At 47.6% G+C, this 24,434-nt stretch overlaps 9 protein-coding genes across 9 annotated transcripts; 3 read left to right on the forward strand and 6 right to left on the reverse strand.

The window, feature by feature from the left end:
- Positions 1–547: 547 nt before the first annotated feature.
- Positions 548–2,370, reverse strand: N7517_010563 (acyl--CoA ligase; the record flags this gene model as incomplete). Its single annotated transcript, XM_056728286.1, has 4 exons — positions 548–1,171; positions 1,219–1,532; positions 1,582–2,220; positions 2,271–2,370. 4 exons carry the CDS (start codon positions 2,368–2,370, stop codon positions 548–550), a joined length of 1,677 nt encoding a protein of 558 aa, XP_056574101.1.
- A 594-nt stretch (positions 2,371–2,964) lies between these two features.
- N7517_010564 (uncharacterized protein) lies at positions 2,965–3,705 on the forward strand (the record flags this gene model as incomplete). The annotated part of the gene is made up of 1 exon (XM_056728287.1): positions 2,965–3,705. The coding sequence occupies one exon, from the start codon at positions 2,965–2,967 to the stop codon at positions 3,703–3,705; it is 741 nt and encodes a 246-aa protein (XP_056574102.1).
- A 403-nt stretch (positions 3,706–4,108) lies between these two features.
- N7517_010565 (Zn(II)2Cys6 transcription factor) lies at positions 4,109–6,711 on the reverse strand (the record flags this gene model as incomplete). Its single annotated transcript, XM_056728288.1, has 3 exons — positions 4,109–6,111; positions 6,221–6,462; positions 6,512–6,711. The coding sequence occupies 3 exons, from the start codon at positions 6,709–6,711 to the stop codon at positions 4,109–4,111; spliced, it is 2,445 nt and encodes an 814-aa protein (XP_056574103.1).
- A 2,322-nt stretch (positions 6,712–9,033) lies between these two features.
- N7517_010566 (uncharacterized protein) lies at positions 9,034–11,400 on the reverse strand (the record flags this gene model as incomplete). Its single annotated transcript, XM_056728289.1, has 5 exons — positions 9,034–9,408; positions 9,462–9,750; positions 9,806–10,247; positions 10,312–11,159; positions 11,231–11,400. The coding sequence occupies 5 exons, from the start codon at positions 11,398–11,400 to the stop codon at positions 9,034–9,036; spliced, it is 2,124 nt and encodes a 707-aa protein (XP_056574104.1).
- Positions 11,401–11,900: 500 nt separating this feature from the next.
- Positions 11,901–13,638, reverse strand: N7517_010567 (aminotransferase-like domain-containing protein; the record flags this gene model as incomplete). Its single annotated transcript, XM_056728290.1, has 3 exons — positions 11,901–12,170; positions 12,227–13,386; positions 13,476–13,638. 3 exons carry the CDS (start codon positions 13,636–13,638, stop codon positions 11,901–11,903), a joined length of 1,593 nt encoding a protein of 530 aa, XP_056574105.1.
- A 1,030-nt stretch (positions 13,639–14,668) lies between these two features.
- On the reverse strand, positions 14,669–16,441 carry N7517_010568 (alpha-keto acid decarboxylase family protein; the record flags this gene model as incomplete). Its single annotated transcript, XM_056728291.1, has 1 exon — positions 14,669–16,441. One exon carries the CDS (start codon positions 16,439–16,441, stop codon positions 14,669–14,671), a length of 1,773 nt encoding a protein of 590 aa, XP_056574106.1.
- Positions 16,442–17,048: 607 nt separating this feature from the next.
- N7517_010569 (amidohydrolase family protein) lies at positions 17,049–17,993 on the reverse strand (the record flags this gene model as incomplete). The annotated part of the gene is made up of 2 exons (XM_056728292.1): positions 17,049–17,882; positions 17,937–17,993. The coding sequence occupies 2 exons, from the start codon at positions 17,991–17,993 to the stop codon at positions 17,049–17,051; spliced, it is 891 nt and encodes a 296-aa protein (XP_056574107.1).
- A 1,781-nt stretch (positions 17,994–19,774) lies between these two features.
- N7517_010570 (fungal specific transcription factor domain-containing protein) lies at positions 19,775–21,818 on the forward strand (the record flags this gene model as incomplete). Its single annotated transcript, XM_056728293.1, has 6 exons — positions 19,775–20,051; positions 20,102–20,236; positions 20,290–20,450; positions 20,507–20,944; positions 21,018–21,271; positions 21,350–21,818. The coding sequence occupies 6 exons, from the start codon at positions 19,775–19,777 to the stop codon at positions 21,816–21,818; spliced, it is 1,734 nt and encodes a 577-aa protein (XP_056574108.1).
- A 593-nt stretch (positions 21,819–22,411) lies between these two features.
- N7517_010571 (cytochrome P450) lies at positions 22,412–24,246 on the forward strand (the record flags this gene model as incomplete). Its single annotated transcript, XM_056728294.1, has 5 exons — positions 22,412–22,664; positions 22,719–22,807; positions 22,872–23,103; positions 23,277–23,762; positions 23,825–24,246. The coding sequence occupies 5 exons, from the start codon at positions 22,412–22,414 to the stop codon at positions 24,244–24,246; spliced, it is 1,482 nt and encodes a 493-aa protein (XP_056574109.1).
- Positions 24,247–24,434: the final 188 nt, after the last annotated feature.

The raw sequence follows: 24,434 nt of genomic DNA on the forward strand, positions 1-24,434 counted from the left end.
TGACTCTCACGTATAGATTGGGAGAAGCGGTCAGCTGACATAAGTGAAATCATTAACATGGTTGTACCAGAAGGCCCAAATAGGCTTGTAACATGGCAAATTTGGCATGCATTTTGCAGCATCAAAAGTTTCGAGCACGACGTAAAGACGGACCTTCCACCTTAAGGGATGAAAAGGCACAGAAGATCATCATGGGAATGAGAACTGTCAGGCCATTCTCACCTCTCTCGCCCAGATCTCATCACCTTCCACTGACATCATTCACACTTCACCTTACAGTGCCCCTTGGGTGCTAAGAATTCATTTAGTGAGACCGAAGAAGACACAAACTCAAGGGGTCCAAAGTTTCGACCCATTCCCAAAGTATGTTACACATTTGTTTCTGTCTATCCGGATTGATCACCAACTGGTCAACTTACGCATCGAACATTCCCAATTATTGCTAGGGCTTTTTTTTTTATTCTAAAAATTCCGTATACCGCGCCATCGTGAGCATGTCAGAATACACAGCTTAGATGTTAAAGGAGTGAATAAAAAGCAGTTCAATCTATAGTTTTGCCCCTGTCGTTCCATCCATCGAACTTCGACTTCCATTGAGACGCGCACGAATCATTCGCCGTAAAATCTTCCCTGAAGGGTTTCTCGGGATTTCATCAACGAAACGAACACCACCCCTGAGCCTTTTGTGTGGAGCCACTCGCTTCTGGAGCCACAAAGCTATGTTCTGTGCTTCATCATGGGTCTTCCCCGCGCCGGGAGCTAGAACAATGTACGCACGAGGCAATTCGCTGACATGCTCTTTTGAATAAACGCCAATGACTGCAGCATCAAGAATATTTGGGTGGTCGAGAAGGAGACCTTCGAGCTCCGCCGGAGCCACCTGAAAGCCGTTGTACTTGATGAGTTCTTTGGCGCGGTCAGTAATGTAGAAGTTTCCATCTTGATCCACATGACCTATATCGCCTGTTCTGAACCAGCCATTCTCATCCAGACATGTTAATGTTTCCTTTTGGTTGTTCAGATAGCCAAGGAATACATTAGGCCCTTGGAGATACAGCTCTCCTGTTTGGCCGGGTGAAATTTCGATGCCCTCTTCGTCACAGAACCTTGCTCGCATGTTGGGAGGAAGCGTACCCGCAGAGCCAGGTCTCTCACGGCAGTTATGCCAGCGCTGAATTCATTCAATTAAAGGACGTTGATAGCAGGGTAATTACTAACCTGAACTAAAGCCACGGGACTTGTCTCACTGAGGCCATATACTTGTCGCACAGGGAGGGTATGCTTTTGATAAAGCTCCTCTATCAGCTCCCTAGTGAGCGGTGCGGCACCACACATGACCATTTTCAAGGAACTGATATCATATGCGTCAACGAGGGGGGATTTTGCAAGTTGCAAGATGATTGGAGGCACTAGTGTAGCATATGTAGGGCGGAAGGATTGCACTGCATCGAGGAATTCTTTCTGATCATACTTGCTCATGACAACAGTTGTGATTCCTCTGTATGCAGGTGTCAGGATAAGAAGGGCGAAGCCTGCTGGTTGTTAGCGTCAAAATCGACAAAAGGAAACGATTATACATACCGTACACATGGAAATACGGAACTGTTGCGAGGATTTTGTCTCCGTGATTATCATCACCACCAGTGGGCTTTAGATTTCCTTCATCGGTAGCCTCTATCTGCAACAAGTTTGCAACCAGGTTTTCGTGGGACAACATGACAGCTTTCGGGCGACCAGTGGTCCCCGATGAGTACGCAAGCAGGCCAAGATCCGTTTTCGCGTCGATAAGCGGCTTCTGGCACATAGGTCCTTCAAAACGCATGTCGTTGTACAGGGAAAAGTGTTTGAATTTGCTTGTGGTATCTGACAAATCCCCAATCAAGATGATGCGGTCTTTGGGGATTCCGGCGATCTGGGCTGCCTTTGTAGCCACTTCGAGACAGGCCAACTGCGTCACCAAGGCCTTTGCACGGGAGTCTTTAAGCTGAAAGGCGAGTTCATCCACCATGTAAGACGGGTTAGCGGGAGATACCGTTCCGCCTGCCCATAGGGCACCGAGTATGATGGCCGGAGAGTCGATGCAATTTGGAGAAAACAACCCTAGCACATCTCCCTTCTTCCAGTCCCACAGCCTTTGGAGAGCTGCGCCGAACTCCAAGGCAGCGGCTTTGGTGTCTGACCACGTATATTGTCGTTTGGTTTGGGCGTGTATGTATATCGCTGGAAGAAGGTTTGTTAGACGACGTTTTGCTAGGTTGTGAAGGACTTACGCTTTTCTCCTGGAAACTGTCTTCTTTCATTCTCAAAAATGAAGTCCCAGAGGTCCCCATCTGGGATCTGGATCGGTTCATATTGTGACTCTATTGGCATGACGTTGGCTGACTGATAACAAAGGGAATCTCGAGGAAAGATATATCGGTAGAAACACAGAGGCCTCAGGCTACCCTAAATACCAAAGGCTCTATGGGGGAAAGGCCAGCGACGACAAGTCGATACAATACATCCTGTCGTACACTGAATGCTTCCAATCACCCGAGGGCCGAGGAGACTGGGACGAAGTGCCATTAGGAAACCTGCGGTAAGTTGCAAACAAATCTATCAAGCTATCCTCGATCCTTTAATGCACGTACCTGAAAATTCGGATGTATAGTAATTTGGTCATGTTTGCTAGTGTCGATATACGTGAGATCATGTGACGATCCTTTCCTAAAACAGACACCAACGCTAATACCTTTTCTGCGGGGATTCTGCAACTCCCCCATGGGTAGCCGCCACTCCCGAATAATCCGGTCGGTCCGAGGGTAATTAGGGGAGCGAAGGCTAACTAATTTCTAGGCGACACCGGTGGGCATACGGTCTGCACTATCTTGGCTCGAGACCGGTCAATGTTGTGGGGACGACCTTCAGTCAAGTGAAAGAGCACAAGGGAGATTCGCCGTTTCAATCTTTTTTTGTCAACACATCATGGCTTGCCGTATTCTCACCCGTCCTCGGTTTGTGTATAAGCCCTCGATTGGACATCGTCCCCTTTCTATCACCTCCACGGTAAAAAATGTCGCGGAGCGATCAGATTACTTGGAAGGTTTCATGAATAGCCAAACACCTCCTCAGAGCACGGTCGATTATTTCTCTTCATTGCCCTGGACTCGCAAATTCTTGGAAAACCAAGCCTATAAAGTCATCCCATTCTTCTCACGTCATCTCAACGACCACACGGGAGAAAACCGTTTCTTTGCTCAAACGGTGAACAGCAACACAACCGTACCTCACCTTCTGGCACTCCAACTGAAAGATCTCGAGAGTCCTGAATTCACATCCCACTACGGACATCAGTCGTTCAATACTCCAGATCCGACTACCCCACACGAACTCATTTGCTTAGTGTCCCTAGGCCGGGGCCTAGACTCACATCCTTCGATCGTTCATGGAGGCTTTCAAGGAGTAATCTTCGATGAAATAATGAGGAATTTGATCCTGCTTCACAATAATAATACCTGCGAACCCGGGCCGAGAGATATCCACTTCACCGTCAATATGAACATATCGTATGCGGCTCCTGTGATTACTCCGGGTGTATTCCTCGTTAGATCAAATCTGGCCGGGCGAGAGGGGAGAAAGTGGTTTCCAAAGGCTGAGATTGTCAACAGTGATGATGTGGTTTTAACCAGCGCGGACAGTACTTGGGTGACAGCGAAGAGGCAGTAACTTCATGGGGCACTGTCTTTTTCCGTCAAAATACCCTGATCGTGTGTCTGTCATTGAATGCAAAGCTCGCTATGGTGTGGAAACTGGGCTGTTTACATTCCGTATTCGCAGGGATATTTACTATTTACCCACAGAAAATATAATACAAAGTAGAAATTACATAAAGCCACAACACTTCTACTCGTAAGAATGATGAGTCTTTGCGATCTTTCAGGTTTAATGCGACCGAAGGTTATCATTGAACTTCATCTTGGGTCTAACCAAAGTTGATATGGTATTGCACTTTTGAACCAGATAGTCCGTCCACAATAAACAGAAAGAAATCGATACATATATAGGGTTTGAAATAATTGAGGCCACAACCCAATTCGAGAGGCATCCACTAGCAAGGAGTTCCACCATGTCAAAGGTCAAAAATGCTAGAATCATGTGAAGAGGTCATGTCTTTATCTGTCATTCCGCCTGCCAAATGCAAATAAATCTGCTCCTCTATATCTTCAAGATTACTCCCTTGAAGACCTGACCCAGGAGACTGTTCCTGCAGCCGAGACACTTCATCATTGAACAAAAGAGCAGAGGGGTCAAGAGTTCTTGGTGACAAAGCATAGTCATTAGGGGGTTCTTCGATATGATTTGTCCCGTCGGCTTTGACCAGATCTTTGAGCGGACTAACCTCGGCAGCAAACAGACCCCTGAGGCTGACAGGAAAGTCTCCATCCTCGGCTAGCCTCCCCTTTCGCAGACTCAGATCCAGTACAAGTGTCAAACGGAGATATGAACTTGGTTGGAAGACGAGGATATCAGTCCAATTGATGCCGGAACCTTGATTTTTGGGACTTTGGTCATCAAGTTGGGCAAGATTGATGATGTGACGGACAATGTCAGTTACCCAATCCACCCCGTCATACTGCGACTGGTATGTCTTCATGACTTGAATGAGGACATTCAGCTGTTTCTCTTTCTGGCCAGATAGTCCACGATTGTTCCGTATCACACAGTCAGTCTGAGGGGCTAGTTTGTTGTCCAGAATATGAAGGATAAGTGGCAGGGCTGTGCAACCAATAGCCGAAACAGGTAACCACCGATCAAGCCCTCGATGAACCAATACTTTATGGATCTCAGTGATGCAGAAGGCGGCATCTTCCAACTCCTGCCGAGACTTCACAATGGTAGAGAGGTTTTCGCATAGGGCAGTGTTTACATGAACTTGTTTCTGCAATATGTCCAGCTGTAGCACTTCGTAATGGCTCAATACAACACGTGCTGTGTGGTAATACATGAGCATAAGGTTGGTATAGAGGATGACAGATGAATGACATCTCTCCGTGTCTGTTTCCGGGCCAATTGACGATGCAATGTCGCCGTCGGGCAAAGAAATTGAAAATCGTTGGACCGCAGATTTATACCATCGCTCTAGTTTCAATTTGCACTCGGAAAGCTGACTGGTATCAGACAGCCTCTTATCAGGGGTGACGTCGCGCCGCTCGTCTAACGGGAACACAAGCATCAGAATATCTGTCAGCGCGATGTTGAGCTCGGTCCACTGAGCCAAAACATCGGCCAGTTCCCTCTTAGCTGGAGGGTCATACACGCTGGATCGTTCAAACTCGTCCGCGAGGTCCACAGCGCACAGAGGGTTGGCAGCGAAACTGAAGTGAAGTTTCGAAATTTGGATCGGGCGCCTCATAAGAAGCCCCGTAGAACGGTCTCTGATTATACAGCACCACCATACTCGTTTCAATAAGTTCCGCTCTTGGGGCAGAATGTCGGTTATGGGGATCGAGGCGTAGAGGTGTGCCTCGGCGATCTTTGCGTTCTCAATGGCGATGCTGAGCCACGATATATTCGGTTTTCTGGATGCGGAGAGAGATGCAAAGCTGAGTAGAAGGCTTGCTTGGGCAATTGAAAGAGGGGAAGATTCGGATCCAAGGTCATACAAAAGCTTCGCATGGCGGTAATATGAAGCTCTCATAACCCGTACGCTGGGAAAGCCAAGCGCGTGCACTGTAGAGGAAGATATGAAGTTGCAAGATGCAAATAATATAGCCTGGAAAACGAGTAGAGAAATTGGCTTTTTGGGTGCATCATCAGCGCAATGGAAATAAAGGTCCCAAAAGTCGCCTTCATTCACCAGTGGCAAAATTGGGTGCACATGAAGAAAGTATTGTTGGACCAACTCGTATAGCAAATCTCCCGTCGGAACTCGCAGACAGCCTTGAAGCTCGAGAAAATTGAGGTCATGAGGGGGAATATTGCGCATGTTGTTAATAACGAGGAATGGGTAGTGGCAGTAGAGAACATCGGGGGAAGGTTTAGGATTGATGGTGTGGCCCTCGTCATTGTCAACACCACTAGAGGCACGACCAGGCAGGGTGAGGTATCTTGAAGAGAGTTCGTTATTCGATGCTATAATATGAGTCAATTAGCCGACTGCTTGTTGTTACCGGAGGCAAGAAAGTCCTATAGAATATCGCCTGAGCGGGCAGATTATTCCAGAGATCGGTAGAGAGCGTACCATTGATATGACCCCCGAGAACATCCTTTATCCAACCCAGGCTTTCATTATTCTCGCCACCAGCGCACTTAGTTGCATTCAGTGAGGAAGCGGACGTTCCTTTCGCGGAGTTCAGCCGATCTCCCGCCATCCATTCCCAGTCCGGTTCAGTTGCCTCTGCATCAGGCACATGCGAGATCCCCGGTAAGCGAGAAGTAAGAGAAGGCGCAGCGACATCGTGTGTGTTCGGTTGAACTCGGGGACTGTCATATGAGCGCGGATTGAGAGTATCCGAGTGTGTCTCCAACTTACAGTTTTAATGAGCGGCCGCCGGTGACGACACAAGTCTCCCCATCGAGAGAGCAATTCATACACGGACATCCCCGTATTGAAACATCACAGCGCACCTTTCGCGAGCGACAGGATTCACACGCCTTGCGCGCTCTCTTGCGGACCCTGGTTGGAGACGACACGAGATTGGAAGCCAGTCCAGGTGGTATCCCGGGGTTCATGGCAATCAATTGAATATAGAGTGCTTATTGATAGACGTTACTCAGTCTAACTTAGCCCATATTCCTGTCAAAATTTCCATACGTAGGTGAATGTAAGGCCAAATTATTCCAAAGTTGGGGAAATGCGGGGGGTCAGCGAAGTCTAATTCCACCTCGGTAAATAATGTGGGTCTCAAGATACATGTACCCCGTAGGTAAGCGTAAATAACCACACTTTTTGACTATTTCGACCAATCCCACAATGATTTAGGTATATTCCAGGCTAATTGGAGGAAGTATCCGCTCAAGGCATTGTCAGCTTTTATATAATACACGGGTTCACCAGGTCGCTGGGTCAAAAATAAAATTTATCACACTACTATTGACTAGTATTTTCCAGTAGATGTCAGTGCTATGGTTAGTACTAGGAAATACTAGACGTGGCCACTAGTAACAAATTGAGGTATGACCTGGTGAACCCCCTATTCCTTGGATACTAGGGTCGAAATTCGAGGATGTGTAAGACCGGTATTATATAATCAACTTCACCCCATAACTAGTTAGTTAACTAGTTACGCCTTTTCAGACATTGAGAGTACCGCCATCTTTTCGAAATTCGACTCGGTGTCTTCTCGCCTATTCCCATCCTCATCTTCGACACAAAATCATGCTCACTCGGTTACGTCTCAGGCTACCGATTCGTATCCCAGTGAACTATCACCACCCTCAACCCAGAAATTTCCGAACAAAACAAGATGATATTCCTCCTAGTACAACTCCGAGGCCAATGGCCCGAAAATATCAGAGACCCATCGCATCACTATTCGATTGGTTCTCACACTCTCAAAGCCGACGGCCGTATATTACCCAACTATGCCTTACACCGCTGATATTCTGTATTGGTGATTTTTCAGCACAAATGATAGGCGATGATGATTTCGACTATCATCGCTCGCTGCGGAGTGTCATCATCGGTCTTGTCATCGCGATTCCTAGTCACGAATGGTTCCTATTCTTGGGGCGGCGGTTCAATTACAGCTCATCCTCTCTTTCTTTGGGGGCGAAGGTAGCTGCCAACCAAACATTTTACACTCCGATGTTCAATGTCTATTTCTTTGCGTTTCATGGACTCCTCGCCGGGGAGGGGCTTCAGGGTGCAATTGAAAGAGTGAAAAATACAGCCTCTATAAGTATTCCCAGAAGCTTTCTATATTGGCCTTTGGTGACGGCATTCAACTTTTCATATATCAAACCACAGTCTCGATCGATTGTGACGTCGATATTCTCTGTTTTTTGGCAATCATACTTAAGTTGGTTGAATAGTTCTGTTGGAGAGGGAAAGGCAAAGCCCACATGCAATTCTGGGTCATCTGTATGACTGCCGTACGTACCACGCATATTACCATTGCTCTACATGGCCTTTTCCGCATATTTAAGGGACCAATAGATAAATATCTCATATAAATAACGGTGTATTCTGTACGGAGTACTATGCCGCCACATCCGAACCCCGCATATTCCCCGTCGCCTTGGGCGGCAACCCACTACCGTTATTCCGGGCCAATCACCCGTGTAGGTGGACAGCGCTAGTGGCGATATCCACCCTGGCCCGTGCCGCCCGAGGAACAGAGAACAGACAACGCTATGTATATTGATCGGATCACCCTCGGATACCCTCTTCCTTACAGTATAAACACAGTCAGACGTAATACCAGTATTACACCAAATACAGCTACATGAGTCATTTCCCGCATTTTTCTGTCCCTACCCTGCATTTTACTATTTTTCTCTCGTACACTTTCAACTAAAGCCAACCCCAAGTCGCAGTTAAACTCTCAGGCTCGCCATAGAGACTAACATGGAGCCTGAAGTTAATCAATGCTCTCTAGAGGTGTCCAAGCCGGCGTTGAATCCTTTGCGCGATGCGAAGAATCGGGTTGCTTTATTGCAAGAGCCCGCATCCAAACCTCGACGCATACGCATTGTGTGTGTTAGCGCCGGGTATTCCAGTCTGATGACAGCATACTAGGTTAAATACAACAAGGCTCTTGGGGGCTTCATCGATTTGACCATCTATGACAGGAATGAGGACGTTGGTGAAACATGGCTGGAGAATAGATATCCTGGAGTTGCAGTGCGTTTTTCGATGGTAGATTCAACACCTTTATTAACTCACATTCGAGAGCTTGGTGTGATATTCCCGCCCACATCTACACCTTTCCTTTTGAGCCCAACCCGGACTGGTCTACATTTTACGCCTTAGGCCTCGTGATCCGGTCCTATATAAAGAGAAAATCAGATAAATATGATCTAGCTGAATATGCGCAACTTCTTTGTTAACACTCAACCAATTAAAGTTGGATGTTCTGCCAAATTAGCCCAGAAATCCATCTCGAATTCCCAAGGCTGTGAGTCAATGAACGCATTCCAGTCTTCCGTGAGATCAGTGTTCTCATTTTGATGTGAACTACAGAGTTCGGTATGTGGTTTCCATGCAGTCAGAGAATCTAGCAAGCTCCGAATAGTTTGAGTAGCGCGAGTAAAAAGGGCAAAATTGGGCTCCCCGGCTTGGATCCATGCTCCGATGGAGATTTCTGCGACAAGCGTACTCAAGTCTTGTAACATCTTTGACCGTGGAAATGGCCTACAGTCCGCACTTATCGGACGCAAAAGGGCCAGTGAAACAATTCCTGCCGCTGGAAGACCATACTGTGCAACCTAATGTCTGATCAGAAGGTGGGGCCAACATGGTGTGTGTGGGATAGACTTACTTTCCAGATCAGAGACGTTCCAGAATTCACCAAACGGTCACGGAGAATGATTACTTCCACTGTGATAGAGAGCATCTCGCCTGCAACCTCTAAAAGAGACTCATCTAGTTCAGACGCTCTCTTTTGTGAGACTAACCCGAGTAGAAGGAGGATGTGCAGATAATCAAGCCTAGTCCCAGCAAGAAAATCCCGTTCAAAGGGGGGCCCATCGCAATCCTTCAGACTGGTGGGGAGACGAAAGTGAGCTGGCAACTCCTGCCATTGCTTGACAACGCGTAATCGAAGTTCACTTTTAAATCAGCAAAACGGGTAGCGTAAAGGTTATAGGGTATGGCTTTGCTGACCTTATTCTTTCTGTTTCGTTGAGGTGGCGTTTACGGAACATTAACAAGACTTCTTCCTTCAGTGACGCGAACAAGGCCGAGCAACGTGTGTCTGCGGTATAATTGATAGGTTCAGGGAGGTTATTATTTCCGTCGCTGATCCCCCAATGAGTTTCCGAATGGATTGGTTGAGGAACGTGGTTAGGTCCGGCTGCGTGTTCGTCGTTTCGTATCCCTGGATGGGCTGGGAGCTGGAGAAAACAGTAGTCCTTCACGATTCTTGGAGGTCGTCCAAGAAATATTGCTAAACTTTTATCGGCGGCATAGATACGAGCAAAACACGCCCTCCGCAACTCAGCAAGAAAAGTGGGAATGTTATGGAGGCCCTCGTCGATTCTCTCATGGTATCCGAGAGCAAAAAGGGAGCTTGCGACATCTCCCATCCTTCGCCAAGAGTGGTAGCCTTGATCTACTTTTAGCTCATCCCGAAGGTCAATATATCACATATAAGGTGGGGAGTGACTGACTCTGATCTCCGTCGACTTGGGAGTGCAATATAAAGTTTTCGTACTGAAGAACCAGTTGCAGATCATTCAAGCAATCGAGTGCAAGGCATGTTTCCAAGCACCAGTCTCCAATAAGAGATATGTCTTTAATGAGCTCGCGACGCTGCCGATCAGTTGAGAACAGCGGTGTAAAAGAGCAAGTGTCCAAAGTGGCTCGGGCAGCAGCCGTTAAGAAGATGCCGAGGGCCTCCAATCGTAAATTCTCCCCGACCATCTGACTGAGAAATAATTCAAAGCTTGAGTCCTGCCGGACGACAATCAGCTTCCGGGTGCTTTCCAGAAGACCTCTGAACCGATGACGGGTATCAATTCTATAATCTTGGCTATTCCAGGAAGGTTTCAGATGGTTGCTCCAATTTGCAACTGCCCTTGAGCATTCGGCGACAAATGGCCCAGCCAATGGGAGATTTACGCCCCTCTCAAGCCAAGATTGCACCAAAGACCCAAGTTTGGGTATGTCCAGTTGATCCAAGCGACTTAACGCGAACAAACCCTTTTCCAATATGGTCAAGTCCTGGATGGAATCATTGAGAGCGGGCGAAATAGGCGGAGCAGGTGGCTGCACATCTTGCTGAGGAGCCACGCCATTTGGCGTCGTAGATGAAAATACCTGGTTGAATATAGTGGAATGACTGGACATTCCAAGATACCCAGGGTTCGGATAATGACGCGGGAGCGATGGAGCGCTTGAATCTTCTCGGTCTACTGAGTTGACTGGTAGCCCATCAACAAGGCCTCTCCGTTGGCTACCCGGATAGAGGGGGCTTCGTGTATAATGCCCCCCATGATTTTCTGATGGTGCTGGCAACCTAAAAAAAGAATATTAGCGTTAACGCACTGGGTAGGGTAGCGCCATGAAGGTTGAGCTAGCAGAATTTACACTGATCCATTAGCACTGTTGCTCTCATTCCTTCTCCTAAACGGACGGGCTCTGTACACGCAGAGCTCACTTTGTCCCCGATCTCGGCATCGGGAACATGTGGGCCGCGCATGGTCACAGGCTAACTTTGCCCGCCGACAAGGATCACACGCAACGCTTCTAACACCCATTCTGTCTCGTTTTCAAGGAATCTCTCCTCCAGAAGGCCGTTCTAGCATTCGATGAATAAGAAGCCGGGCAATAATAAATGAGCCAGGAAACTTTTGCGCCCACTCTTCAATCTAGCAAAAGCTCACTTTGCGCGGGTACCCGCCTGCGCGTCGGGCGGATCATTGGATTAGTCATGTTCGGGGGACTTCCACACGTGGACTGGGAGTACTTGAGATGTCATCCCAGGAAACAAATCTTTTTGTCAAAGCGTATGATATATGGATATTAACAACAGTAGAGAGGAGAAAGGAAAGATTTGTATTCTCTAAAACCAAACCAAGGCTAGCTAAACAGCTAGTGGAAACCTGACAAATAAGGCATCCATGCATCTGATCAACGCATCTGTCCCAACATATATATATCCACGAAGACATGTACATACATTTGGGTTTTATCATATTTTCTAACACTGGGCATTGATACTTTTACCTCATCTTGGACAAATTCGATGTAAACCCACTTACTCGATCTTGTCCCCCAGATGGAAACATGTTTTTAGAGCTTCCCCAAGGCGCATCACCGCCTCCTCGATTTGTTCTAAAGATGCCGCCGCAAAAGTTGTCCTATAAAAGACTTCATCACAAGTGGCGTCGGTCGCCGCACGGAACCAGCTTCCACAAGCCACGAGTGCTCCGTTTGAGATGGCTTTAAGCCAGATCTCCTCCTCGATCTGCAGGGCAGATTTGGTTTTGGCGTCAGGGTGCTTTCTCCAATCCACCGCGAGCCATTGCTGCAAGAAAATATTAATGTCTTGGATGGATCGGAAAAGAGAGAAGGGGAACTCACAAACATGCCAGCTTGAGCAGGCTCCCAACTAGTAATGGTCTTGGGTAGATAGCGCTCACAAGCCTGTATCATGGAGTCTCGTCGATATGTATATTCCTGGCGAATGTGCGTGAGCCATGCCAAATAGCCTCCATGTCCCCAGTGCTCGTCTAGGAGTTTAAACAGCGCCAGCTGACTCAGACCACCAGGGCCCTGTGTTGAAACGTCGGCGTGGTTCTTGTATTGCTCGACGAGCTGTTGCGGTGCAGTGAGCCATCCTAACCGGACACCCGGGCTGACTACCTTACTAAAGGAGTCCATGCGAACCACTCGCCCATCGATATCCATGGAAAGATATGACGGTACAATCTTCTTGAGCAGGTCTGCTGGTGTCTGGGGACCGGTTCTTGTTGGAACTCCTTCTGCTGCGGATGAGAAAGGATTCATCTGCAGGAAGTAGTATGGGTCGTCTTCTAGAATGATGAGGTCATGTTCTTGAGCAATGTGGTAGATATTCCGACGACGTTCTAGTCCCTGAGTTGCACCCGTCGGGTTCTGGCCTGTCGGGATCAAGTATAGTAAGAAAGGTTTCCGGCTGTTTCCATGCGCTGTCGGGTCCCATCCCTCAAGTATCTCCCGGAGGCTGTCCGGTAGCATGCCTTCATTGTCCATTTTCACGCCTGTGAACTTGACCCCCATCGGCTTTGCTGTTTCGATCGCGCTCGCGAACGTGTACTCATCCGACAAAACATAGTCTCCAGGCTGAGTAAACATTCGCAAAGCCATGTCCAAGGCCGATGTGTTGCCGATCGTCATAGTACATTGCCAATCCGCATAAGGGGGATCGTGTACTATCTCGGTGTGCTCTGTGATCCAACGCAGAAATTGAGCTGACCCGCTTCCTTGGCTGTAGTTCAAGGCCACAGAAAGGTCGTAAATATTACGGCCTTGATCGATATCGGACTTAGAAGCAAGCAGGGGTGCAGCCACACCGCTCAACACATTCTTCTCAGACTTCGGTTTCTCGGGCGTAGAGATGGTCAAGGATAGACTCTCAAATGGGAAGTATTCACTTAGAGGGAGGCCGCCACCCAAAGAGATCATACCAGGAGTTTTGAGGTGTTTGAAAGCATTCTTAAGGGTCGATCCCGTCCGACTGGCAGACTCCGAGCTCAAATAATCTGGAGGAAACTCTCAGTCAGTACCAAGCGATAGAGAGATTCGATTTGGGGCGAACCATTGACAGAAGTTAAGAGGAGCAGTCACTTACGGTTCCATTCTCGAGCATTGGGCTTGTTCTGCTGTTTTCTGGTCTTGAATTGCTCACTAGTGCAAGGTGCTGCCACCGCCCACTGGGAAGGATGAACCACTTTGCGTTCGGGCTCAAGATTCGGGTCTTGGTCAACTTCACCAGATGTTTGCGGGTTAATCATTTTGAAAGTGAGCTGCTAAGCCTAGAAATGAGTGCAAGGTTAGGAAGGAAGCAGACTGGATGTCTCCTGCAGAAATATTACTCAATTACTACATTATATAATATACCACTCCCAGGTATGTACACACCTAAAATATCTCACAGATAAACCGTACGTAGTATCATCTCGGGATGGATATCGGCATCATGTGGGGTTTAGTAGACCAATTGGAGTGGGTCGGAGTTCATGCCCCCACAAGGTTCCGATCAAGTACTCCCTACTCCGTACTCGATACGCAGTTCATCGCGGTTAGAAAAGGAGATTACGTATATGTGCACATCTGTTTATCTTTCTGCCTTTCTGTCTCAAGGATATATTTGACGCGCACATAAGTGGGAACCGGGGCGTGCTTTGGAGACTGCTTAGACCGGGCTCGGAGAAGGCGGGCCGCGTCAGTGTGTAGTGGGAGGTTGACCTAGGTAGTGCTAGGTTACAAGTTGCTGGTTTGGTATCGATGGGCCCTCAATGGTCTTCAAGCTGATTTTGTTCCCGTAGGCTTGATAATTACGCCTAACAGACTCCGCGAGATGTGAAGGATAGCCAGGTCAACAGAGCACTAGCCTATTGATATTGCCGACTGCTAATCCTTTGAACCCCTACTATGACGAACTCTTCTATGTAGGTAAATTTACTACACCTTTAGCACCTCTTACGCTTCTGTGCTTTCTCGGATTACCGCAGATATGATAGTGTCCGTGAGCAATGGATTGTACATCTTTCTCTCTCTTTTAGTTGAGCTCAACGATGTTCCTGTGGCAAGTAGAACATAGGGGATAATCTGTTGATTTATTTGTACTTGAGCTTGTAACGGAGTCTTTTCCTCTCTCTGAGAATGGAAGGTGTTGAACTGTATGAACGATATTTACATGAATAGTAAGATTAGAACGGCTCCCCACTCATCCAAACTAGAAACAATTTCTCTGCAAAGTATGCGTAGTGGAGTCAAGTTCTAACCCTATTTGTGATAGACAGTGCAGAGCAAGCAAGCAGACTACAGCTGTCCACTGTTTCTTTTCTTCAGGTACTCAACAAATTTGCAAAGTGATTCTGGTGCATCTTCCATGCTCATCGCAATTTCGATCATATTAAGCCCCTTGCCTTCTTGAATCTCAGGTCGCTGTAGAATAGTATGCAGCTCACCCCAGTTCTGAGCAGATTCGGTTCGCACAGGGTATGAGGCATCACCACTCACAGCCCCAAAATAGCTTGGTGCTTGGAGATTTCTCCACGGTTGAACATCATTGTAGGCTTCTGAGAAACCGTGGATGATTCGTTCAATTGTGTAGCCATTGTTGTTCAACACAAATATTGTTACATCAAGCTTGTTCCTGATAATGTCGCTGATTGCCTGAGCGGTCATCTGAAGACTTCCGTCGCCTTCAAACAAGATAGTCCGGCCTGGGGACCGTGTGCCGTCCTTGGCCATTTCTCTTTGGGCTAAAGTAGCTCCTTGGCAGGCACCGAGCATGTACCCGATGGATAGCCAAATTGAAGAGTTGATCAATGTCGTTCCATCTGGAAGAGCGAGACTTTGGCCGCCGTAGGATGCAGTACCAGTCTCAGTCATCACAATGTCTCCGGGTTGGAGGAACCGAGACATGCGAAGCCAAAGTGAATACTGGTCTATCGAGGCAGTATCAACCGGCTCGGGAAGAGTGTTCAGTATCTCATGCGGGAGAAAAGGGTCTTCGGGATACGGCTGTGGGATAGGAATTTCAAGGCCGTTTAGGCGACGCAACAATTTCGAGAGTGTGGTATCGATAGAGAGGAGGCGGGCCTTGACAGGCACACTTTCCGTTGTGTTTAGCGATACTGAGTATTTGTCGAATGTCACCGTGGCTGCAGGCGGTGGCAGAGCAGAGAACCCGAATGTGTTGATTTCAGATCCAAGCACTCCAAAGTGGAGAACCAGATCACACCCTTGAACGTATGACTGGTAGGCTTCACCACCGGCCGAACCAAGATAGACTCCATGGAAGTTGGGCACATTTTCGTCAATGATGCTCTTGCCGAATGGGGTCGTGAGGGTAGGGAAGCCCGTAAGCTTGACCAGTGCGTTGATATCATCTCTGACACCAAACCGGGCGGTGAATCCGTCGACAAGGATTAAAGGCTGCTTGCAGCTTTTGATACGAGAAACAAGAGAGTCGACGGTTTTGTCTTCGAAAGCTTCGTCGTAATCAGGGGATGAAAGACCAATGGGCATATGCGGCGCTGGCACTTTGGCCCGGACCAGGTCGGTGGGTATTTCGATATATACCGGGCGACTTTGTAGCAGTGATTCCTTCAACGTGTCATCAATCAACTGAGGAGCAGTTGAGGCATCCCAAAGATTTGCTTGCGCACATGTGACGCTTTTATACATATCGGCAAACACCCGGAAGTTGCCATCGCCCAGACTATGATGCAAACAGGCGCCTGATTCCTGAGCAGCCCGCGGTGGTGTGCCAACAATATGTACCACCGGGGCTTTCTCGGCATATGATGCGCCAATGGCGTTGATGGCCGAAAGCTCTCCAACACCAAAGGAAGTGACCAGAGCGCCAATGCCTTTGATTCGGGCGTACCCATCTGCAGCGTAGCCAGCACACAACTCATTGGCATTTCCAACCCAGTGAAGACCTGCAGGCTCGAGGTAATCCAGGAGAGTAAGGTTATAGTCTCCAGGAACACCATGGATAGAACCAAGGCCTAGTTGAGCGAGCCTTTGAAACAAATACTCTCCGAGATCCATTTGGGGCGCTGCGAAAGTATTTCGTGTCATGATGGGCCACGAGAGAAGTGAAGTTTGATGATATTCTTGAAAGAGCCACGGGTTATTGTATTATAAGTGAGTAAATTTGTACATCGCAGGCCAACTATATTGCAAAGACGATTTTGTGAAGCCGTATCCACAACACTCCGATCAATGCCGATGGGTCCGCTGTGGGGCACTTGATATGCCGAGGGCAACCGCCAACATTTTGGACGAGATTGCGCTCAACGCATTTTGATCCGATGGAAAAAGAGATAAAATATTGGTTGGTAGCTGGGAGTTGGTGGCTAGTGTCGGCGGTGACTTCTCACCAGCAAGCATTTTCCACACTGAACATAAATTTCCACGAAGAAAAGCCCTAGTGTGTTCCAAGTGACCGACAACTTGAGCAGGCATACGTCTTTACAAGTATCCAAATCGATGTATATGCCAATGGTAGTATTTCTTTTCTCTCCAAGGAAACAGGCGAAAGAATGTCCGAATAGATAAAAGAAGATAGGGTATTCTGTATGTAGAAAGGAAGGCATTGGATGGTCTGATACACAGCAAATCAGAGAGTTACAACAGTGCATTGGCAGCTAGATATGTACTTAAAAGGATCTTGGCATCATCGTCATCAAAGATTTGACCGGGGTGCTTCAAGATGCGTCTCTGGCAGTTTCAAAACTCGGAGAGCATTCCCACCCATAAAGCCCTTCACCACACTGTCCCGGAAGCCGCCTTTAGTTCCAACGAGGTGAGTGTTAACTTTATCAACGCAATCCTTCCATCCCAACTGTGGGAAGTTTGTTCCAAACATCACTTTGTCCTTGCCAGTAGTGTTGGCAAACGTGATAAACTCCGGAGCGTAATACTTTGGAGACCATGCGCTCGTATCTATATAGACATTTTTGTGCTTCCAGGAAACTGCCGTGGTCTCCGCAGCCCAAGGATATCCGATATGGCCCATGATGATCTTCAAGTCTGGGAACTTGAGTGCGATAGAATCGATGTACGGGATCGGACGGCCGACTTCACTTGGACAGGCAGGTGCGGTGTGCCCAACTTGGGTCAAAAACGGAATGTCAAGCTCGATGCACTTGACGAAAAGGGGCCAGTAGTGTGCATCACTTGGGGGTAGGTTCCATAGCCAAGGCACCACCCTCAAACCGACAAACCCTTCGTTTCGAACGTAATGTTCCAGCTCTTTGACGGCTTCAACCGGATTGTGAAGGTCAACAGCAGCTAGTCCAAAGATTCGTTTCGGGTAGGCGCGAGTGTACTGGGCAACCTCTTCGTTGGAAAATATCATCTTCCCCGGGCGACTCCACGCGGATAAACAAATATGGGAAACTCCCGCTTCGTCCATCAACGCAACGACATCCTCGGGCGATCGCTTTTTGTCAGCGATCTCCGGGTCGGAATGACTGTAAGCGAAGAGACGAGCAACTTCAGGGATGGCGGCTCCCAGCTATATTCTGTGTCAGTGATACAAATCTATAACACCAAGGCATGTTATACTTACTCCAGGGAGATTCGCCCACACGTCAACAATGGGGTATTGGAAGGTTGTCGGTGCCATATTATCGCGTGCCTTTTGGGTTTGTTGAATCTGAATATATATTGGATTTGGATAGATAATTGTCGAACAGCAAGTTGACTTCCCAGCCTTGTAGTTGGGTTATAAAGTCGCTCCTTAGATTAGCTAATACTGACACTGCAAACCAGCCGAGGGGAAAGCAGTACAAGCATCGGATATTTCGGTTGTTTCGGGTAGATGTCTTGGCTCTCAATCTTAGTGAATGCTTGTGGAACTTTACCCCGAGGTTAATTTGATTTGTCCAACTTTTCCCCGGACCAAGTTGATGGAAGAAATGTAAGTGGATAGAGGCCTAAGCACATGAGTATGTTCATTGACTGAGGATAGTTGCTGGGAAGAATAAGAAGAATATATATAGGGCTGCTGTTACCATGTATACAGTTAGCACATGACCGGCAGCCCCCTCTGAGGCGGCTGCAGCAGCTAGATAGAACACATCATCATCTTTCCTCTTCCCCCGGGTATCAGCGTAACAGATTCCCTGGAGATTGATTAGCCGGATTCTATACCCATGGCACGAAGTGAAACGAAGGCATTTGATGCAGTGACTACAAATAATGATATGTACGCGGTAACCTTCCACCATTGTTAAGACGAAATACCTCGGCCTAGTTTAGGACTAAGAACAGAAGTCCCCGTGGTGTACAGGTTCAGAAAAAGAAATAGGGCTGGCAGAATTCTCATACCACCACGTTTTCACCTCTCCGACCCCGGTCTTCAGACTTCTCATTATATCGCCCGCGCTCACCCTAGAGTGCTTTCTAGATGTTGATAGCGCATTGGCATGTGCCGTGGAGAGAGAGTATATGGCAAATGAAAAAGTAAAAACATACAATGAGCATTAGATACCCAATTACCAACTCACCGCCGTGTGGCTCGTGTGTGGCTAGTTAGTAGGCGGGTGGGTTTGGCCTTAAAAAGATGGATATAGGGAACAAATGGAGCAGTTAAACCACTTTCGCTTAGGGCGACCTGAGAAGTACTATCCTATCAGGCAAAAGAATTATTGGTGGAGCGTGCGGGTTCCGCGGCCTCCGATGGACGGGAACGTCATCACCGTGTCGCGAAATCTTTGACCACAACCTTCACGATTTTTAAGTACGCATATACTTGCATTTACTTTACAATCTCCCGTTTAGCATGACTGACGAATCCGGGGATGGTAATTCCGTACATTCGGGCCGAGCAGTAGGGGCTCCATGCATCTGAAATACCCCTTAAGTTGATATGCAAACTAACTTATTAAGTGTGATCGCTGTCGCAAGCGAAAGGTTGGACAATCATTTCTTACATCTAGTATGGTATATCGCAATGTCTAACTTCTAATGTCAGATACGTTGTGATAGAACGTCCCCTTGTTCAAATTGCCGATGCGCGGGATCAGACTGCAGGGCATCTAACCGCGCTGACAGGCAGAAGCGGTCGCGAGTTTTAATATCATCTCAATTGTAAGCTCTGATAGCTCGAATTATGTAGTGTGTGAGCTTATACCAATTTTCATTAGCGAGGAGAAAATCGATTCTATCGACAAACAGCTCGGTCGATTGAATTGTCTCGTCGAATCGCTTACTACAGACAATACAGTAAGATCGTCGGCTACTTCTCTCAGTCACCAAAACCACTCAACTTCTCAATATGTCTCTCGCGATATGCCATCACAAAGCACGTCTGTGAGCTCGCCGACCGCACAGGGCCTCGATAAGAATGCTCAATCGTCTAATAATCAAGTCGGGGCACCTCAGAGTGTAATTTTCAACAATATAATGCCAGTTGAAGGGTACTCTTCCCTCACAGCTCATTCCACGTTTGCTATTGATTATGCGCACAACGTCGTCGGCTCGAGTCAACCGATGGGGCAGAGTAGCCTGGAAATTGGCAAACTGCTGGACACGCTACGCCACGTTGGAAATGCATGCAACAAGCAACGTCTTTCATCGAAGCCTTTGTTCCCATTGATACATGCGATAGCCTCCTCAAACTATGAGCAATATGAGATGCCCCCATTGAAAGCCGCTGTCCAAATATTGCGAGAAGCCGAAGGTACTTTTCATTACCATTCGTTTATCTCTATAGACTGATTGTTTGTGCAGAGAAAAGGAACTTTGTATTCCGTGTGGTATCACATTTGCTCGGCCCGCGGAGTCTGTCGGACCTATGTTTGAAAGTTTACTTTTCTCCTGATTACTCCGATGCAGAGTTCATCATTGTCAACGCAACTTTGAATTGTGAGCAAGTCGATATATCGGGGTGAGAAAAGTGGAACTAATTTAATACATAGGTTTGGCATCTGACAGAGTCATCGGGGAGAATGACACCGAGGCCTACGAGGAGCACAATAGACTGGTCTTGATGTGTAAAACCAACCTCGAAACAGCGCTTTCGAAACTTACTCTGTATATCAAACCTAGCTACGACATGGTTCTGGCTCTGATTCTGGGAGTATACCGCCCCCTGTCGCCTCGGATTTCCTTCTCGCGCTGACACGGGAACTCTAGATTTTCTATGCCATTGACGTATCCAATACGTCCCTAGCCTGGGTCTTGGTGGGGGCGGCGTACCAATGCTCACATTCCCTTGGATTACACGCTCGCTCTGATTGTTCAGATGAGTTTTCATACGAGCCAGAGCGGAAGCGATTGCTCTTGTGGGGGATCTACTTTTTTGAGAAGACTTTATCTGTCCGGTTAGGGCGTTCTTCTACTATAGCGAACTGCGATATCACGGTTCTTTCGCTGGAAGGTCTGAAAATGTCAGATTCCCACGGCATTTGCTATGCTCACCAGACAGTGAAGCTGGCTGGTTTGGCTGGGAGGATTTACGAGCAACTTTACTCGGCACATGCGCTCCATATTGCCGAAGATACGCGGATCCATAGAGCACTAGAACTATCGCAGGAGCTTCATGAATACTGTGCAGAGGCGCGTGATACGAATGTTTGTCTACCTGAGAGTTTCGTCCATTTTTGACGAGAGACATCAACTGACCAATGCATGTTTCACGATGTAGCAACTCTGGGTCCAATCGACCAGTGATATTTACGAACAAGAGCAGATTCACTTCATCTCTGCATCTGACGAAGTTCTGCGCCTTTCAATGTTAACTCTCATCTACCGAGCTATGCCCCCAGAGCCCAATTCTGGAACAAGCTCCAGTCTGGAGTGCATTACCTCTGCCAGATGTGCCCTTGAATCCCATCAGGCATTTATTCGGGATGTTGGAATGCGAGGCACCTCCTTACATCTATCTGCCTATATCAACTGGTATGTATGGACATAGCTTAGGCTCTAATCATGTCAGTTCTAAGTCTCTCGATCTTATGTACTAATGTTTTCATTCAGGACAATTTTATTTTCCCCTTTTGTTCCTTTCATTGTGCTGTTCTGTCATACTATTCAGACACGGGATAAGGAAGATTTGAGTCGAATGCGCACGTTCCTTGAATCTATCAAGGGTGCCTGCCAGCATTCCGATGCAATTGCTAAGCTCCATCATCTCTTTGGAGTATTTTATAGCATAGCGCTGCGCTACACCGAGCTCGGATTATCATCCTCTCCGATGGAAGAGGAGCAATTAAAACTCCGAAGTGAGGTGGACACGCATTTGAGTGCTCTTGGGCTAAGGCCAGATGTGGCTGGCCACTATACAGAGAGAGTTGACGGTTTGATGTCATGCCCGAGCGTGGGAACCATTGAGGAAAACCAAGCTTCCGAAGGAAACAACTGGGCGCCAGATCCATCGCTTGGACGCTGGTTTTCTTTCAATCAGCAGATGATGGATTTATTTGATGGCAACGACTTGCCATTTTGAATATGGAGGTTTTGAGTCTTTTGAGTTCACAAGTAAGAGACTTCCAAAATATTGTATTATTTGTGCGCATTGGGTCAAGTTTCTGATTGTCTCTTACGGGGCATTCACTCGATAGACTATATGATACTACCAGTAAAAAGTGTTTGCCAAGCCTAGGGCAGAAATGGCTACAATGGTAAAATTACAAGATTTTATACACTCATCTATATTTGGGTTTTATCTCTTGGCCACTTTGTGCAGCCCACAGGACAAACTACAATGCCCGGTAAACCAATCCATCACTTGGGGCCATGCTGATCCCATCGCATCCACGCTTGGCAACGGTACCACGCAATTTTCGGGACGCGAAAAACGACTTGAATGGACGGCGCTCACGGAGCCCGCATCCCCGATACTCGAGACAAGCTCAGGTTGGACTACTCCACGGTCGTGGCCGTTTGAGATTAGCAAGGTATTTAGATGGTTTCTTGCTGCTCATGTGTTTTCATTTATATATATTTATCGTGCTCTAATTTCTCTCCTTTAGCTCTTCCTTTATCTGTCCGCTCCAACTTTACAAGCATCGACTTCCAGAAAATCCAGTATCTACAAAAATGATCGTTGACCTATTGATCAGCATCACACATTCTTCTATTTTCCGGATCATCATAGCTTTAGCTCTTAGCACCTTTCTGTATGAAGCCATCCGTGGGCCCCGACTCTATCCCGGATTTCCTCTAGTCGGTGTCGACACAAAGGACGGTTATCGCCGTGGGCTTACCAAGGCCCGAGAGGAATGGGCCGCCCAGGGAAAGCAAATCATTGAGCAGGGCATGAAACAGGCAAATATTCGCATTACCCACTTTTGTGACTGTGGCTGACGTTCCCACTAGTTTACGGGTTGCTTCCAGGTCTTCACAGATTTTGGACCTAAGCTTGTCCTGCCCAATCGCTTCGTGGACGAGATACGCAACCACCCCGACTTTCATTTTGGGAAGGCTATATCCGCTGTACGCGACAAGTCATTTGCTCCAGTGTTATCTAAAATCTAGGTCTGTCTGATATTTTAATTAGGATTTCTTTGGGTCATATCCCGGTTTCCAGCCCTTTACCGTGGACAGCTCGTCTCAAGTTCTCGTGGATACTGTGAAAGGCAGGCTCACACAATCACTCAGTGAATACACCACTCCAGGCTCTACCTCCAAATCAATACTAATTATGTTTGCTCACGATTTAGACCTCATTGTGGAGGAGCTCGCGGATGAGACAAACAAAGCTGTCGATAAGCTCTTTGGTAATCCGGAAAGTACGTTACTTCATCAGACCCTATTTATTGCTCCGTTGGCTGACATGAATCCACGGCTTGGGTGGAAATTACATACAAACCGAAACTCCTATGTCTGATTTCTCGTATCTCGTCACGCGTCTTCATCGGCCCGGAGCTCTGCGCAAACGAGGAATGGATGGAAGTCAGCACAGAGTACGCCCTTGATGCTTTCATTGCCGCACGCGCCCTGCGACAGTGGCCTTTCGCCCTCCGTCCTATTATACACTGGTTTCTACCGGAGTGCCGCAAGCTCAGAGCGACCCTTGGGGAAGCGCGGAGAATTTTGAAGTCCGTTATCGAGAAGCGCCGCCATGAAAACAGGGAGCGCCGCGATGCTGGACAAGGTCCATCCAAGGTGGCAGACACTATTGGCTGGATGGATGAGGCCGCTAAAGGGAAAGCCTACGATGTGGCGGTCGCTCAGCTTGGCCTCTCGCTTGCGGCCATTCATACCACGACCGAAATGGTGAGCGGCCTCATTAGTGACCTCTGTGCCAATCCTGAGTACTTTGAACCCCTGCGTGAGGAGATAGCCTCCGCTGTGGCAGATAAGGGCTGGTCGAAGAAGGCACTGCAGGATTTGAAACTTATGGATAGCGCAATGAAGGAGTCACAGAGACATCACTTTGGCGATATTGGTAAGCATTTTTTCCTAATTTGTTGCGCCGGGTGATTTCCTAACAGACTTTGCTGCATCAAGCTGCAATGCATCGTATGACTATAAACCCTGTCACGCTGTCAGATGGTACACGAATTCCCGAAGGGACTCTGACAATGGTTGGCATCAACCAGACAGATAATGCAGATATATTTCCCGAGTCTCATAAATACAAGGCCAAGCGATTTCTCAATATGCGTCAAAAACCTGGGCAGGAACACCGTTGGCAATTTGTCTCGACTTCACCCGAGCACCTTGCCTTTGGTCATGGCAAGCACGCTTGCCCTGGACGATTTTTCGCCGCAAATGAGATCAAGGTTGTGCTGATCTTCCTTCTCATGAACTATGATTGGAAGTTTACTGCCGAGGGCTGTAAGGTCGACAAGTCATTTGGTCAGGAGACGGATACTGACCCGACCGCTAAAGCGATGATCAGGAGGAGGAAGCTAGGAGTCACGATGTGAGTTTATGGTACAGTGTGTAATTCTTCTTTGCAAAGAACATATTGCAAGACCTGCAACTTTCGTCGTTTCGTGATCCTTGGGGCGAACTCGTTTCAAGCAATGACTACAGTATCATATATGCGTGTGTCCAAATGTTTGCTTCATATCTCCCATAGCACCAGTACTCTTCGACTTTAGCATACGGTTAA

The sequence above is a fragment of the Penicillium concentricum genome (genome assembly GCF_028827145.1).
Source record: "Penicillium concentricum strain IBT 3081 chromosome Unknown utg000006l_segment0_segment0, whole genome shotgun sequence".
Taxonomy (NCBI): domain Eukaryota; kingdom Fungi; phylum Ascomycota; class Eurotiomycetes; order Eurotiales; family Aspergillaceae; genus Penicillium; species Penicillium concentricum.